This window comes from Taudactylus pleione, unplaced genomic scaffold, assembly GCF_031769625.1.
Source record: "Taudactylus pleione unplaced genomic scaffold, aTauple2 ptg001288l, whole genome shotgun sequence".
NCBI lineage: Eukaryota > Metazoa > Chordata > Amphibia > Anura > Myobatrachidae > Taudactylus > Taudactylus pleione.
Window position 1 is genome coordinate 269,320 of NW_028285688.1, and position 17,085 is coordinate 286,404.

The following is a 17,085-nucleotide window of genomic DNA, read 5'->3' on the forward strand; positions in this document are numbered from 1 at the left end:
GGTTTCTCGTGGCCACTTCTATGGAACCACTTGTGCAATACAAGAATAAGCCCTGCAATGATCATTGTGTTTTTATCAACAAGTAGATCTTACACCCCGCGCTCATAGGTGGTGCTTTCACAATCTCCCTGAAATGCTTTTTTAAAAGTAGGCAAGCAAGCCCTTGCATTTACCCCAGGTGCGCCGCCTTTTGGACAATTCACGACTCCCTGACTCGCCACGTCTGACCCCATGGTCCTTTACTCTCTCCCCCACAGCTGGAGCCATTAAGGGGGCCCTCACATTACAGAGATGGGACAGACCATTATTATATAATATTAATGTTTTGACCTTGCCATAAGGCATACTTTCCCAAGTCCCAAACAGCCATACAATACACAAGCCATGAACCAGAAAGATATTAGGAACCAGTCTCTCTTTATGCTTTCTACTGGCAACTGTGTCATATATATATATATATATATATATATATATATATATATAATACATGTAGATCTATCTATCTCTATATAATTTGCAATATTGTTTTTTCTATGGCAGCCTCTGGGGAAATAAATATACTGCATCAGCTTCTGTATACATCCAATACTGTGACTGACTATCTGGGTGTGTGATAGTGACATCATCCTCCGCCCCTTCCGTGTTATGTGCAGACACGTGTGATGTAACCCCGCCCCCTTAGTGACGAATATTCTCCGCGCTGAGAGTCCCCAGACAGACCGTCACCGTCATAGCTCTGAGTCTTGATGTATCGGGAGGCGGGAACAGCTGTCTCTGGCGGGATCTAGCAGTCCCCTGTCTTACGGTGGTCCCGACATGTCGGGGGATAAGGAGCAGAGCTGTAGGTCTGTCTAACGTATATGCTGTGCCTGACCTGCTCACACGCCAGATATACACAGCAGCTGTCCAGCAGTGGTGGGACTACAAGTCCCATCATGCCCTGTCCTGCAGGGGTCACCGGGGAACGATATAAGGGATGCCAGCTCCAAGCTGCCTGCTACAGTGTATTGATTGCCAATTAAAAAATGTTGACAGTAAACGAAGTTATTGGGCATAGATCTCACCACTACAGACCACATCTCCCATGCACTGGTTCCTGGGGTGCTTTGGCCTCGTAGATGGGGAATGGCCGCTCTGGGCCAGTACAAAGCTATAGAAATAAGCCGCATGTGTTTCATAAGGATACTCCAGCTGTTACTATGTTTCCTGTGCCCATTGGGGGAGGGACGTCTTACGGTGTCAGGGTGACACAATTGGAGGCATAGCGCCCGTGCAGTAGATTTCCATGGCCGCCAGTGCGCAGAGACAGGAAGTGGGCAGAGTGTGATAATGCCATATGTGTCACCACAAGCTGCAATGTTGCATGAAAAATCATTTTGCAGTGAGGGGGGGAGGTGGTGTTAGCATAGGGTGATCATCATCCCCTACGTTCCGGAGACCATTTTGAATTCCCAGAAATCTGGGAGCGTCCCAGACATGTATACCTCAGTGCGCACACTAGTCGTGCTTCAGAATTTGTGGATGGATGTCACGCTTTTTAGTAACTGGCCATGCGTCGAAGACAGCATAGGTGGCTTGGAGCAACTAGGGCGACTCAGAGTTGTGCGCATCTACTACACCACCACTTGCTATGTGAAACTGGACGGCAGTGGGTGTTCGCACATAGGATAAGTGAGCAGATGGATAGGAGTGGCACGGCCAATGCTGCATTTTTTTTCCGGGCATGCATTGCACTAGGGATGGACATCAGTACCCTGACAGCAACATCACAACCAGCAATACGATGGCTACCAGTCATCACATTGAAACCATCTGATGGTATAACCAGCAATAGTTATACTGTACGTAGAAGCATTCACAGTTTCGCACATGCACACATAGTTGCAGACACCACTCCCGGGTACCCTTAGACTTAGCATAGGGAAGATCATTGGGGACTTTAGTGAGGGCAGTCTTGGTTTAGTGAAGGCTTTACAGAGCCTCATGAAATAAGTGATTTTGGGCACAGAATTGAAGGTTGTTAACTAGGAAATGGGTTAGATGACTATTGAAAAAATTCTTAAAGTTGTTTTGTTTAGCAGAACTGAAGACACAAAGGTAGGCTTAAAGTTGATTTCCTCCAATACTGCTTTTTGCAAATGGGTCTGCTTGGAGTGCCACAGTTAGGGCCAAACATCGGAGTCTGAGTGATTGCAGGGTCACTTGTGTCCAGAGCTGAGGTGTGAGTGTGTTTACCGATGACAAAGTGTTGATGGGAAAGTAGAGTGGTTCAGATGTAAACCGCTATGTAATCAGCTACTGTGTCAGTCTAGCATCAGTGCAGTAAGAAACTGGGGGGAGGTCGCAACCCCTCAATCCCCTCACAGTTAGCTTTCACTGGCTGCCTGACTCCCAGATCCAGCTTCTCTTCTCTATTCAGGGCTGTTTGGATGCACAGGACTTTTCCCTGTATCCTGTCCACACATAAAGCCAGCGATGCCCCTTCCCTATGCGGCAAGGGAGAGGAGAGGAAAGGAGGGATAGAGATGATAGAGAGAGACCGGGGGCGCCAAGATTGGAAGTTGGGAAAAGAAAATCCTGAAACATCGGATGCAGTAGCTAGCGACCTGGCAAATGACAGGTCCAAAATACTTGTCAAGTATAGTTGGGTAACCCTGCGGAGAAGTGTGTGGACAAATACACAGCCACAAGAGCAGAGCTCATGGCTTCTTGTTGGTCCTCCTGCTCACATCTATCTCAGCTGCCATTTTAGTAGGGTGGATATTAATGACTCCTACATCCAAGTGGGAGCGCCATTTTAAAGTCATACATTTATTTTAACACCATTATAATAGATCAGACTTTCATACTGTCCATTGTGTTGTAATAATGTATGACTTAACATGGTTACCAATATATTGCAGCCTTTAATAACTATTTGTTAGAATACTTTACCATTATTCTTAGCTATTCCAAGTTCCTGTTTTGCTTTTAATAGTAATAATAATAATAAATTCTCTCTAGCAGTGTCTCCCAAACTCATTCTTCAGCGAGCACTAATAGTTCATGGTTTCCATTTTTCTTGTTGGTGCACAGGTTTAGTCCTTGCTGGCTGACACATTTTAAAAGATCCACAGGTGGAGCTAATTATTATACTTGTGGTGCTGTGAGGTGACCTGGAAAACATGCACTGTTAGTGGTCCCCAGAAGTAATGAATTCTGGAAACACTGCCCTATAGATATGCTGTTCCTATTTGATGTAAAAATAAATATATATATTTTTTTTTTCTCAACTCGTGGTATGTGATCATTAAAATTGGATTTTTTCTACTATTTGGTGAGTGCCCATTATATGTCATACTTACATTTTGGACCTTGCTGTCTTTATTGGAGCACCTGGAAGTATTTCACTCTGACATGTGAGTGCAGCTCATTGATCTATATATATTTTTTTCTGGTAGAATGAAGATTGTGAGCTGGAATATTAATGGAATTCGGGCAACTCATGTGGCACTAAAAGAAATCCTGGACTCTCTTGATGCTGATATTATCTGCCTGCAGGAGACCAAAGTCACCAGTAGGTGCTTCTGTCGGGGGTCTGCAGCAACTGCAGGGATGCGGGAGGGATTATCTCATCTTCTCTATCAGTGTTGTGCTATACATGGTACAATGAGTCATAATGGGCTCCCCTGATTGTCATTGTTTTCAACAATCACAGGCCAATGAAAGCTGGTGATAGATTGCTCTTGGTTAAAGCACCTCATTGGTTATGCACACTATGCTATAGGCTTCACGTTGCAATACTCTACTGTAGTAGTATAACTGTTGAGAAACTCCAACCTCATCCTCTATCTGCCAGAAGAGTGTTCAGAGTTTATCACGGGATATGCAATGTATTTACTGTGACCTCCTTAGCAATCTGACAATTCCTAGACCTAACTATTGAGGTGGGTGTCAGAGCTGTCAGTCGCTCACACAGCAGAACGCATGCTCCTCTCACACAGTATCCTCTCTCCTTCCCTATGTCAAGGGAAGTCTTTCCACCAATCGCCAGACAGCTCTCTATTTCATGTGAGCATTGGGTTTAGAAAGGAGAGAGCATGCTTGTAATTGGTGGATTTATTGGCAGTTTTGTTGAGTGGTAAGGTGCCCACACACATAGCGATATTTTATCCGATGTGGCCGATTCCGACGCATTGGAACGACAGATTGTGTAAAATATGCCAAAATCGTGAGTCCCCACTCACGATGCGATGCGCGTCCCCATTGGTCGCACATCGCATCATCAGATCTGCCGTGCAGTAGGGCAGATCTGACAATCTACGATACAATACACAGTGAAAAGTCTGCATGCAGGAGAGATCGTTTGAAGATTGGACATCAAATTGTGTGCAGAGCTGCCGGGGAGAGTTTCAATGGAAATCGTACATAAATCGTACACATTGACTGATCGTGTGCACATCGGTATGTGTGTGGGCACCTTTAGATAATGAGTTTCCTAACAGGTAGTGTGTTAAGGATTTAGTACATGTTTCTGAAAAGGAGAGGAAAATCAAATTAAGTCAAATATACCATACACAAAGATTCCAGTAGATTTGAAAAGGCACATTACAGTAGCTGATATTCATTTTATTTCCAACTCTGCTGTTACCTGGCCGATCAATCACTGCTTTCCAAATTGGCTTTTGGTGTCTGTGTCCCTCAAGTATCCCAGACAAGCCACATTTTGAGGATAGTGATTTTGGTGATTAACTTGGCATGTTAGGACAATTTGAGCAGAATGAATGAAAGGACCCCATACATCAGGCAGCCGTTTCACCGATTCCCTGATCCATCCGGAACCACCTATCGGAAATAACGCTCGGCGGCCATCATTGATTGCAGATCCGTCGGGGAGTCAGTGAAATTCTTCATATTAGAAATAACTGATTTGCTGATCGGCAAATCGGGGAAATCCAACATGTTGGAATTCACTGATGCCCCGACCCCGGCGTCTCAGAATCGGGGAATTGGCCCAATACATTGCTGATGTATGGGGTCTGTACTCTGACCCTACATTTGTTTAATTACCAGATAAGGAGTTTATCCCTTGTGTATATTTTTGCAATTATCATGTAGCTGCTTTTGTAAATGTTATGTAACTTGTAATCCATTTATTTTTCTACACATACAGCAGTGTTATTGGTTGTATTTATGTTATATGTAAAAGAAAATGCAGAAGCCTGAATGAGGTATTTTGTATATAGTATGTTTTGTGTCTATATAAAATGTATAGTGAGAGAGATTTGCATCACTTATTGGTACAGACTGGTTAATGTGATAACATCCCCCACTCGTATTGCCTGTGTTTAGGAGACCTGCTGGATGAACCTACTGCCATAGTAGAAGGATATAACTCTTACTTCAGCTTCAGCCGTGCGAGAAGTGGCTATTCGGGTAAGAAGTAATTGTGTCCATACTCTACGCACAGATGGCCTGATACCCCAGGTGGATGCCCGATCTTTTAAATCTGCACATGCATCCGCCTGCCCCTTAGTCACTGTTGTATGGCAGCTGACATGTTACCCGGGACACTCCTTTCTTCTTCAGGGTCTATAGGGGGTCCACAGGGTTGACCTTGGGGTATAGGTTGGGAACCAAATCCGGGCACCGCGCAGTTAAAGCTTTCAGCTCCCAGGATGCACTGGGTCCACTCTCCCTATAACCCCGCCCCCAAGCCAGAGGCACCTCAGTCTAAGTTGGTGCCCGGCCGGCTTTTTTTGGAGTTTTTTAAAAATTTTTAGCTTTAAAGACTCTTCAGAGCGGCAGCGTCGGACTGTCCATCGGACGCTCCTACACCTCGCCGGCGCTGCAACGCCAGTACAGATCTGGGGATCACGGCGGGACCCCAGAGTCTGTGCTAGCCGGGCTCTGGGGGATCGCTAGACTGCTGCCGGATCGACAGGGAACAGGTAAGGATCAAGCGGTGACCCGCGTGTGTATCATGCAGTCTCCTGCCTCCGGTCTCTGGGGACAGACCGGAGGCAGTGGTGGCAGGCTCCCCCTCTCATGAGGCATACCCCGCGCGTCCACTAGACCACCGGGAATTAAGTGTAAAGCGGGAGCCGGCATCCCGGGGGTTAATAGCCGGCCAGGGGAGGCAGCCTTCCTTGTTCAGCGGCTCCTCAGCTCAGCGCGCCTTTCCAGCGTAAGGTCTGCCGTCCCTGAGCTGCTTCCTCCGTGGGCCACGCTTCCTCTGAGGTCTCCGGGCGGCCATTTTCCTCTATGGTGCAGCGCAGGATGACAGTGAGTCCAGTCCCCCTGCATACCTCGCCATTTGGGTCAGTGTAAACAGGGCTATAGCCTTCCCAGACACTGAATCTGGGCAGTTGAATGGAGTGCCATTTGCAGTATATTATATATAATGTTTATGTATATATATTTCTGCATTATATGTGACTTACAGTATGCTAGCGCTGACTGTCTGTGCTTTATTCTCTCACCTGTCAGTGTATGTGTATCTATCCCTTTTCTTTACAATCTGCCCTAATACAGGTGGTATAATATAGGGTGGTTCTGAGGCCTCACATATATATACTTGTCAATATTTGTGAGGTTTGTCACATACTGTTGCTACACGTTGCCACATTTTAGATGGAACTGTGTGTTGCATACGCTGATAATGGGTCCCTGCAGCTAATCTTAGCGTCAGTCAGGACCGGTATAGCGCTGCTTGATATATCCACGATGGTTGTTAGTCAGATGGGTTTGACCAGGAAATAGAGCACGATACTGCACCCATTTTTGCTGTCCTGCAAGTCATGTGCTGCAGGTATGAGTACGGAGGATTTGACTCAGAAAGGGTTATGTAATAGGTGCCATCAGGTGCCGGGACCCTTACAGGACCCCCTTGGGCGGTTTGTTTCTCAAGACCCTGGCCTCCATTGCGGATCGCCTGGCGGCCCCCATAGTTGTAACCCACTTGGGGTTGCTTCAACACGCTGCCCTTTCATCTCAGGGTATCAGTTCTTGCGGTTTACCCTTGTGACACAGACTATCGCTCCCTACCGGGGTTTTTCAAATTCCCTCAGGTACCACAACAGTCTGTCATTTCCCTTGCAGGGATTACCACAACAGCCACCCTGGGTGGATGTCGTTTCTAAGGAACACAAGATGGCGTAATAAACACCCTGTGGTTACTTCCCAGTCTGCACTGCTGTCTAACACAGATCGTCAGCCAAGGGTGCACTGGATGATGTATCGGACTCCTATCCCTCTCACACGAGGGGGAGCCTAAAACAAGTATTATTATCCCTGCTTGGGTGATGGAGGTCAAGTCTATCCTAGTTCTAGAGGATGTAGAACCTGCACCTAAATAAAATCGCCCTCAGTTTAAGCATTAAAGTGTCTTCGGCTGTGTTCCCCTTCTCTGACCAGCAGGTGGATCACATGGCGGGGGTCTGGCAATCGCCAGATGAGAGGCATCACAAAAGGGTTTGGCCTCATGTTTCCCATTCCCTGAGGGTCACTTCAAGTAATAGAAATCACCTCCTGGGGTGGATTCTCATGTTACTCGTCTGATTACGAGTGCTACTACGAATCCCATCCCTGCTCTGACGGATTCTACAGGATATGTAGGTGGTAACTTTGCCTGAAATTAATATACTCGCTTTCAGGGGCAGTTGCCCATCCAACCATGGCTATCGCATGGGTGGCTAATGCTAATGAGTGCTGGGCTGATGCATTTGTAGACCTTTTTCCCTCAAAAACTTCTGGGGATCTGATGCCTTTTGCTGCTCACATTCAAAATGCAGTTTCATATGTTGGAGTAACAACATTGGATGCCAGTCTCCTAACCTTCAGAGTTTCGGCTGCGACTGTATCCAACGCCATACCCTATGGCTGCTCTCATGGAAGGCAGAGGTGGACTCCAAGATAGGCCTTGAAATGGATTACCCTATATTGGGGAAATCTTGTTTGGTCCTAACCTTGACAAGATTGTAGCAACGTGGGCAGTATCACAACCGGCAAATTTCCGCCTTCGGCTACTCCCACTACAAGGCCTCGGACTAAATCTGTTAAGTCTTTTTTTTTTTTTATTCTTTATTTATTCAAGGAAACAAGAAAAATAGACATTAATAAAGAATATGCAATATGTAACAAATGTTTCCCTAATTTTTTCCTGAGTTTTGAGAAAACAAGGTACAAATAAAAATTCAAGACATAGGGTAGGGAGGGGGGAAGGAAGGGGGAACATAAACAGGTACATATCAAACAATATGTATTACCATAATACATAAATATAAAGAAATACGGCTTACCAGAGTACAAAACAAATGAACCGATTAGGAGGACCCGAGGGAGGCAAGGCAGACATACTAAGAGCCCCGAAATTACAAAGGTAGCACTAAACCAGGGGAGGGAGATGAGCTATGGTTGCCTCTCAAAAGCCAGGGGCCCCAGACTAGCTAAAATTTATGAGGACAATCATGTAGGTAATAGGTAAGTTTTTCCATGCTCGCGATGTACCAAACGTAATTCCCAAGAGCAAAAATTGCAGGAGGGTCAGGGGACTTCCATTGTCTAGCTATTAAAGATCTGTTAAGTCTTGTTGTCCTCAGGGAAAGCCTAAAGGCTAGTCCTTTCCTATGCTGTCTCCTCCACATTGGCCGCCATGCCCGGAACCTGGCAGACCTTGAACTCCAGACGCCCTGATAAACCTTCAGCCTGACGGGACATGTCTTCATCTGGGGGATCCCAGAGTGAGTTGCCGACTTTTTCAGTTCACCCAGTGCCGGTGTTAAACCACCACGGATGCTTGGGTAAGAGATGGGGACTCTCACAGGTACGCCCTCTTATTGCTCAGACGGCCTCCCCACCCTTCTGCAGACCAGAACAAGGCCTTACAAATACAGAAAGTACCATTCTCCTTTCTTTCTGGTTCAGAGGCCGAAGGGTCCTCATTGGTCTATCCTCAATCTCAAATCCCTGTACCAATTCCTAAACGGTGCCTCGGTTCAGGAGGGAACCCCTACACTCCATCATCCGAGCTATGGATCCTGGGGACTTTATGGCATCGCTGGATATTCAGGACGCGTAACTACAGAGCCCTCTCAGCGCTATCGCAGGTTTGCTGTGCCACAGCAACACTTCCAATTTGCAGGCTCTGCCCTTTGGACTGTCCACAGCCCCGCCGGGGTTTGTCAGATTTATGGCTTTTATGACAGTCCAGCTGCTCAGGGTATCCGATGGCTCCTGTATCTGGACGGCCTCCTGCTCTTAGCAGGATCACCAGGGTACTTCAAAGCCATTTACAGTTAACCATTGCTGTCTTTCACAAGCACAGATGGTTAATCAACTGGGAAAAAGTCCTCCCTGAATCCATCACAGTATGATTTATCTAGGAGCCCTGCTGGATTCTCAGAATCAGAGAATCCTTATGACGTCAGTCAAGATCTTCACTCTTCAACTGTGAGTGCGCAAATGTCTCCACAGTCGACGAGTGTCTTTACACTCAGTAATACGGGTTTTGGAATCCATGATGTCTACCTTCGGAATGGTAGAATATGCTCCGTTCCATTCCAGGCCTTTGCAAAAAACTGATCCTCTCCAGGTGGAACAGGTTTCTCCATCGGATCAATGTTCAGATGATGATGCTCTCTCCGGAGGTGCGTCTGTCTCTATCTGGTTGGCTATGGCCATCTCATCTAATCAAGGGTCGTCCCTTTTTGTATCCAGGACTGGGTAATCCTTACAACAGACGCCAGTCTCTGGGGCGCAGTGACCGGTCCGCATTCCTCCTTTCAGGGCTGTTGGATGTTGGTCGATTCAACCTTGCCAATCAACTTATTGGAACTTCGAGTTGTCTTAGGGCCCTCACTCTGGCCTAACATATACTTCACGGTAAACCTGTAAAGGTTCAGTCCGACAATGTCACAACAGTGGCTTACATCTAGGAGACATTCGAAGTTGGGCAGCAATGACAAAAGTGTCACACATTCTGACATGGGCCAAGGGTCTCCTCCCGGCCATCTCTGCAGTGTTCATTCCGGGAGTTCTCCATTGGGAAGTGGACTTCCTCAGCCGTCACGACGTGCATCCCGGGGATTGGTCTCTTCACCAAGAGATGTTTCAACGCCTAGTGAGCAGATGGGGCCTCCCAGAGGTGGACCTCATGGCTTTCCGACTCAATCACAAACTGCTTCTGTTTGGGTCCAGTACTAGGGATACCGAAGCAACCTTCGGTGACGCATTGTCAGTGAAGTGGACTTTCCAGTTTGCGTACATGTTCCCTCTAGTCTCCCTTCTTCCTCGAGTTCTTGGGAAGTTCAATCAGGACGGGAGGTATTGCCCTGCTGGTGGCTCCAGATTGTCCTAGACGTCACTGGTACTTAGTTTTTCGGAGTCTCTCCATTGACACTCCGTTCCTGCTGCCTCAATGTCCGGACCTGTTGTCTCAGGATCCTTGTCTTTCCCTGGACTTGGATCGTCTGTCTTTGACTGCGTCCCCACTGTAGTCCAAATGATTCTCTGGCTCTAGCATCATCGGGATGTTTAGAGCGCGTAAGCCAGCTTCTGCTGGTATCTACTACAGAGTGTGGCGTACATATTTCTTATGGTATCGTACCTGTAGCTACGATCCTCAGGTATTTAGGATTTCCAGAGTTCTGGCATTCCTTCCAGTTGGATTGGGCCAAGTCCTCCACCTGGTCTCCCTGAAAGTGCGGGTCTCTGCACTGTCAGTATGGTTCATATGTGGAATTGCTCCACTCCCGGGTGTCCAGACCATCCTTCAGGGTGTTCTCTGGATTCTACCTCCCTTGATCCCCCTAGGGGATCCCTGGGATTTGGCAGTAGTTCTTCGTGCCATCCAGGGGCCTCCATTTGAACCACTAGTTTTGACAGCCCTTACGTGGTTTATAGCTTAGACACTCTTTCTTACGGCGTTTGCATCTGCCAGGAGAGTGTTGGAATTGGGAGTGTGCTCATGTGGCTCCCTCTTCTGGAAATGTCACCATGACAGGGCTGCGCGTCGCACTGTGTTTCTTCCTAAAGTGGTTTTTAAGTTCCATATTATTGTACCAACATTTCGGTCACAAGTCCTCTTGGATGGTGGGGTCTCATTGACTGTGGTCCGGTCTCTCAGGTTTTACGTGGACCGTACCAGTTCCTTCCGGAAATCAGAATCCTTATTTGTGCTCTATGGATTTCACAGGAAAGGATGGCCGGCCAATAAACAATCATTGGATAGATGGCTTAGTATGACTATCTCAGGGGCCTACACACAGGAAGGCCTTTCTGTTTCGGCTTCTGTTGATGCTTATTCTACTTGGGCTGTTGGCCCTTTGTGGGCGGCTCGCTGTGGCGCCTCGGCTGTTCAGCCTTGCAAGGTGGCCACGTGGTCTTCTGTCCAGACCTTTCTAAGGTTCTTTGCATTGGATACCTTTGCCTTTCATAATGTTTCCTTTGGGCGCCGGATTCTCCTCTTAGCGCAGGAGCATCCCCACCCTTATTTGGACTGCTTTGGGACATCCCCAATGTCAACCCTGTGGACCCTGAAGAAGAAAATGAGAGATATGGTCAGAACTTACCCTTGTTATCTCTCTCTCTTCGAAGTCCATAGGGTCCACACGCACCTGGCTTCATATGGGCTGTGTTACTGGTCACCGGTTTCCTGTCTCCTTCTCCGTGAGTGTGGTTCTTGAGTGTTCCAGACTTCTCTCTCTTTCTTTCCTCCTCCGGCCTTTGGCTACTTACAAACTGAGGTGCCTCTGTCTTGGGGGCGGGGTTATAGGGAGAGTGGACCCAGTGCATCCTGGGAGCTGAAAGCTTTAACTGCGTGGTGCCCGGATTTGGTTCCCAACCTATACCCCAAGGTCAACCCTGTGGACCCTATGGATTTCGAAGAAAGAGAAATAACAAGGGTAAGTTCTTACCATATCTCTCATTTTCTGTTTCTTTGCTTTGAAGGTGTTGCCACCTTCTGTAAAAACAGCACAATTCCGCAGGCAGCAGAGGAGGGTCTCTCTGGACAGCTGACCAACCAGAAGGGGACTGTCGGCTGCTATGGCAGCACACAGGAGTTCTCTGAAGAGGAGCTGCTGTCTTTGGACCAAGAGGGAAGAGCCGTGATCACACAACACAGGATCCTGTAAGACCATTGTCTCTCCTTTTGCTTTGCCCGATATCCGCTCTTTCACCTGACTTTATTTACTGCATGTTGGTCAAGGGGTTTGTGAATGTGAGCACATTTTCCTGTGTTCTGCAATATTTAGGGAGAAGTATATGTTCACGTTTATGTTTTACCATCCATGCAGACACTTCCTATCTCCAGTAATAATTATTGGCTTGATTTAATATTTTTTTTATGTGACTATAACAAACTAACGATTTAGTATTATACGGCTTGTGTAGTCCTAAAAAAAATAGTTATCATTTTTAAATATGTTTTATTGTGTATGTAATATTGTAAGTGGCTGCTGTGTTTTAGCACAACTGATGATAAGGAGGACACTCTGACGGTGATTAACGTTTACTGCCCCTGTGCAGACCCGGAGAAACCCGAGCGCAAGATCTACAAGCTGCGTTTTTATCACTTGCTTCAGATACGGGCAGAGAGCATATTGAGGAACGGCGGGTGAGTCTCGGGGCTAGAGGGGAATGCCTGTCCTACCTGCACTGACACTGAATGTGTGATAATGCTCTGATGTTTCAGCCATGTGATTATATTGGGTGATGTGAACACCTCACACAGACCTATAGACCACTGCGACCCAACTGATCTGGTGAGTCCTATACCTACTTCATGGCTCTCGCTGCTTATCTGTCCGGATGTGTGCATGTTTTCTGCTTCTACTTAACGGGCCAGTGTATACAAATAGCCTTTTATTTAAATCTTCCTGTCCCAAATACTAATGACATTATCCGGTTGCTGTCAAGGCTGCACTGAGGAGCCCCGTGAGGGCAAAACCGTTTCCTCTTACAAAGTCTGAGGCATAAGGTAGTATTAGTGTATTACTCACTGCCCACCAACACATCTCTTCTTGCTTGTAAACCAAACAGAGTGTGGCAATGTACGACTCTCCTGGAGCAGGCGGGTACTCTGTATAATTGCAGTAGGCGGCCCATGTTGCAGTCTCAGCAAGGGGCCCCGTAAGAGTCATAGGGGTATATTTACTGAAGTGAGAGTTTTTAGAAGTGGCAATATTGCCCATAGCAACCAATCAGATTCTACTTAACATTTATATAGCACCTTTTAGAACATAATAGCTAGAATCTGGTTGCTATGGGCAACATCTTCACTTCTAAAAACCTGCACTTTAGTAACTCTACCCCTTAGAGTGTAACAGACTTACACGCAGCTAGAGATGTTCTTTTCACAAGTACTCTTTTATATAACGTGAAAGTTACCTTATGCCATTAAACAAATTGCTTGTTTACGCATCATTTATACAGTGCTGTTCTTTTTTGTCCTCTCGCACCCATTTGTATGAATTTTATGGCACTGAGTGCTCACCTTCCAACCAGATCTATATATGGGTTCGGTATATTTTGTCGATATTCATGTCGACTTCCCTGGTATTCTGGGTCTGGCGGTCAGTTGATCAGGACTTCCGGGTGCCATGGAGCCGTTCCGGCGGCAAGTAACCCTAACCCTTCTCTCTTGCAGCCTAACCCTAATCACCTCTTAGTGCCAAATCCTTTCGTCCCTTAGCCTATCCCTAACCCTCCACTCGATGCACACACACCTGGCTGGAAGATGGGCTTATATGGTTCTGCATTGTCAGGCCTTGTTTGGTAAAATACTCTTCAGCAGATACTGTATCACTGGCAGGGTCAGGACTGTCTGGGCTCCCTCACCCACTTCAAACTCCATAATTGAATAGCTCTGTGTGTGATTCAATCATTGGCAACATAGTGATGATGTCACAAGGGAGAGACAGACAGTGTTTTGTGCTGATGTTATATGCATAGTGGTTATGTCATAAAGATGAGGCAGATAGTGTCTTTTGCTGATGTTATATGCTTTGTGGTGATGTCACAAGGGAGAGACAGGTAGTGTATTGCTGATGTTGTATGCATAGTGGTTATGTCACAAGATAGAGGCGGGTAGTGTTTTGTGATGTTATATGCATGGTCATGATGTCATAAGGTAGAGGTAGAGAGTATTTTGTGCTGATGTTATATGCATTGTGGCGATGTCACAAGAAAGAAGACGTTTTATGCTGATGTCACAAGGAAGAGGCATGTACTGTTTTGTGCTGATGAAATATGCATGGTCATGATGTCACAATGAAGAGACAGTGTTTAGTGCTGATGAAATATGCATGGTCATGATGTCACAATGAAGAGACAGTGTTTAGTGCTGATGAAATATACATGTTCATGATGTCACAATGAAGAGACAGTGTTTAGTGCTGATGAAATATACATGGTCATGATGTCATAAGGAAGAGGCAGATGTTATATGCATGGTGGTGATGTCACAAGGTAGAGACTAGTAGTGTTTTGTGTTGATGTTCTATGCATGGTCATGATGTCACAAAGTAGAGGCAGATAGTGTTTTAAGCTGATTTTGGATTGATGGTGGTGAGGTCACAAGGGAGAGAGAGTTAGTGTTCATGGTGATGTTGGATGCTTGGTCATGTTGGCTCCCTCTTATGGAATTGAAGTCCCAGTGGAGCTTTACTGTACATGCTCCAGTCCACTGCACTGCAGGGGCCTGGTCTGGATTGTCGAACAGACACCACCGGCGGGCCCAGTAGAAGCTGCTTGAGCTGTCACAGCAATCGTTCCGCCTTTCCTCTTCCCGTTAACTGAAGCCAGGAAACTCTAGCTACAGCTAACAATATTTTACTATAATCCATCCATTGATACTTTACTTACTACACACAGCAGGATATATTGAAGGGTGCATGTACAAATGTGGACATTCCTTTATCACAAGTCTGTGACATCATACTTTAAAAAAGCAAAACACAAAAAAACCCACAAAACTGATATGGCACTACTCAGTGAGCAACTGATAAATGATTTTCTAACTTAAGCTGTTATGAATAACATCACCACAATCATGATTTATTACACATTTTTCTCAATGTAGTTTTAGTGCTTTGTGAGAGATGTCACATTCACCTATCGGGGGTCATTCTGAGTATGCCAGCTAGGTGGGTGGCACAAGTAAGATGAATAATAGCCATGTTTAAAAAAATGTCACCGATATATTAAATTCATGGAGCTGTATATTTTATTAGTTTTCTTTGAGTCGATCTATAAACAAGGAGGCTTCAAACCATTAAAAAAAATAAAAAACTGTTGAATTTATGAAAATCTAATTTTATCTGCTGTGAACATTTTAGGAAGCCTTTGAGGAGAACCCAGGACGTCAATGGTTAAGCCAGTTCCTTAGTGACCCTGCTACATCTGAAATGGGGGATTCAGATCCACCTAATGGGGGTCTTTTCTACGATACTTTCCGGTATTTCCACCCCACTCAGAAAAATGCATTTACATGTTGGTGTTCTGCTTCTGGAGCCCGGCAAACCAACTATGGCACCCGCATAGACTACATCCTCGGCAACAGAAGACTGGTGGAAGTAGAGTTTTTGGATTCTGTAATTATGCCAGAGGTTGTAGGATCTGACCACTGTCCAGTGAAAGCGTTTATGAAGTGTTACCCTGTGGCAGCTGACAAGTGCCCACCTCTCTGTACTAAATACCTCCCGGAGTTTGCTGGCCGGCAGCAGAAACTATCTCAGTTTCTGGTGAAAAAAAATAAAGATTCTACTACAGGTGGTAAGGAGCTGCCCAACTCTCAGTCCTCACGCAACGGTCCAGAACCAGCTTCCGTCCATAAGAGGGCACTGGATGAAGTTAATGGAAGTACTGGTAAGAAGAATAAGTTGGGCACAAAGAGTGGGCAAGGCAGTCTGCTGGGCTTTTTTAAGCCTACAGGGCACAAGGAACGGCCGACACAGGAACAGAATAATTCTGGTGACCCAGCGTGCGAGACAGAGAATGCAAAGATGGCGGCTCAGCAAGAAGGCACAGGTATGCTTATCTCCGTCTCCCAGAGGGGAAACCAGCAGCAGGCTGCCTTCTGGAAGACATTGTTGAAAGGACCCCCTCCTCCCCCTAACTGTAAAGGCCATGGAGAACCCTGTGTCTTGCGGACAGTAAAGAAGACCGGCCCTAACTGCGGGCGACAGTTCTACGTATGTGCGCGGCCCACAGGCCACTCTTCCAACCCACAGTCACGTTGTAACTTTTTCCTCTGGGTTAACAAAAAAGCTGCAACAGATGGATGATCGCGCTATGAAAATAGATGTTGCCTTTATTTTATTAACATACATGATAGTGTTAAATGGCCAATGCCGTGTGGGGTCAGTGAGAAGACTACTTACCTGTAGTGTACCAGCTGCTGTCCTAGAAGAAATGACAAACAGCAGGGTGTCCTATAAAATACTTTGCCCACTTGTTATATCCCCTCTCTTACCACCAGCTCTATGCTTTGCAGAGAAGCACATTCAAATCGAACTGTTCCATTATACATCACCCTCTCTATCACACCACTGTCGCTCTAACACAACATTGGCCAGTTATACATTGGGGTGAAAAATCCGGAGCACTGTATTTTGTCCTCTGGGAATTTTATCTAAGTCTTGTCATTTATCACATTCCTTCATCATGGAGCCACCATTGCATTTAGCTGGTATCCTATGGCGCAGTCTGTCTTATTCCTCAGGAATCTAATCTAAAGCACTTATATACATTCTTCCCTATGATATATGTATAGTTTTATGTCTCTAATTGTCCCAATTGTCACTTGGCTGATGAAAGGCTGCTTTGATATTTTATAAAAACACACATTTTTGTACTTGTTGCCAACAATAAAATAATTGACCTAAATGAACTTGTACTTTAGTATTTAGTTGACATTTCGTACTTTAAGTTTATTTTTCTAATTACATGGCAGCAAATTGTGAATAGGGAGGTGGTAATAATAAGAAAAACAATATACCCTTTTAGCGTTCCCGCTAGGCTGTTTTAGTGGGGCGCGGCGCCCTGCCCTCCTTCTGGAGGGCAAAAAGCACCCTGCCCTCCAGGAGGAGGGCAAAAAATGCCCTG

At 46.0% G+C, this 17,085-nt stretch overlaps 1 protein-coding gene across 2 annotated transcripts; it reads left to right on the plus strand.

Annotated features, from left to right (window-relative positions):
* Positions 1-665: 665 nt before the first annotated feature.
* APEX2 (apurinic/apyrimidinic endodeoxyribonuclease 2) lies at positions 666-16,866 on the plus strand. 2 transcript variants are annotated; one of them, XM_088462908.1, is made up of 7 exons: positions 666-845; positions 3,441-3,556; positions 5,332-5,415; positions 11,929-12,109; positions 12,449-12,595; positions 12,674-12,743; positions 15,318-16,866. In XM_088462908.1, the coding sequence occupies exons 1-7, from the start codon at positions 817-819 to the stop codon at positions 16,263-16,265; spliced, it is 1,575 nt and encodes a 524-aa protein (XP_088319034.1). In that variant the 5' UTR covers positions 666-816; the 3' UTR covers positions 16,266-16,866. The 2 variants fall into 2 exon arrangements, with proteins under 2 accessions (XP_088319034.1, XP_088319035.1); XM_088462909.1 differs by having other exon boundaries at positions 666-841.
* The last annotated feature ends 219 nt before the right edge of the window (positions 16,867-17,085 follow it).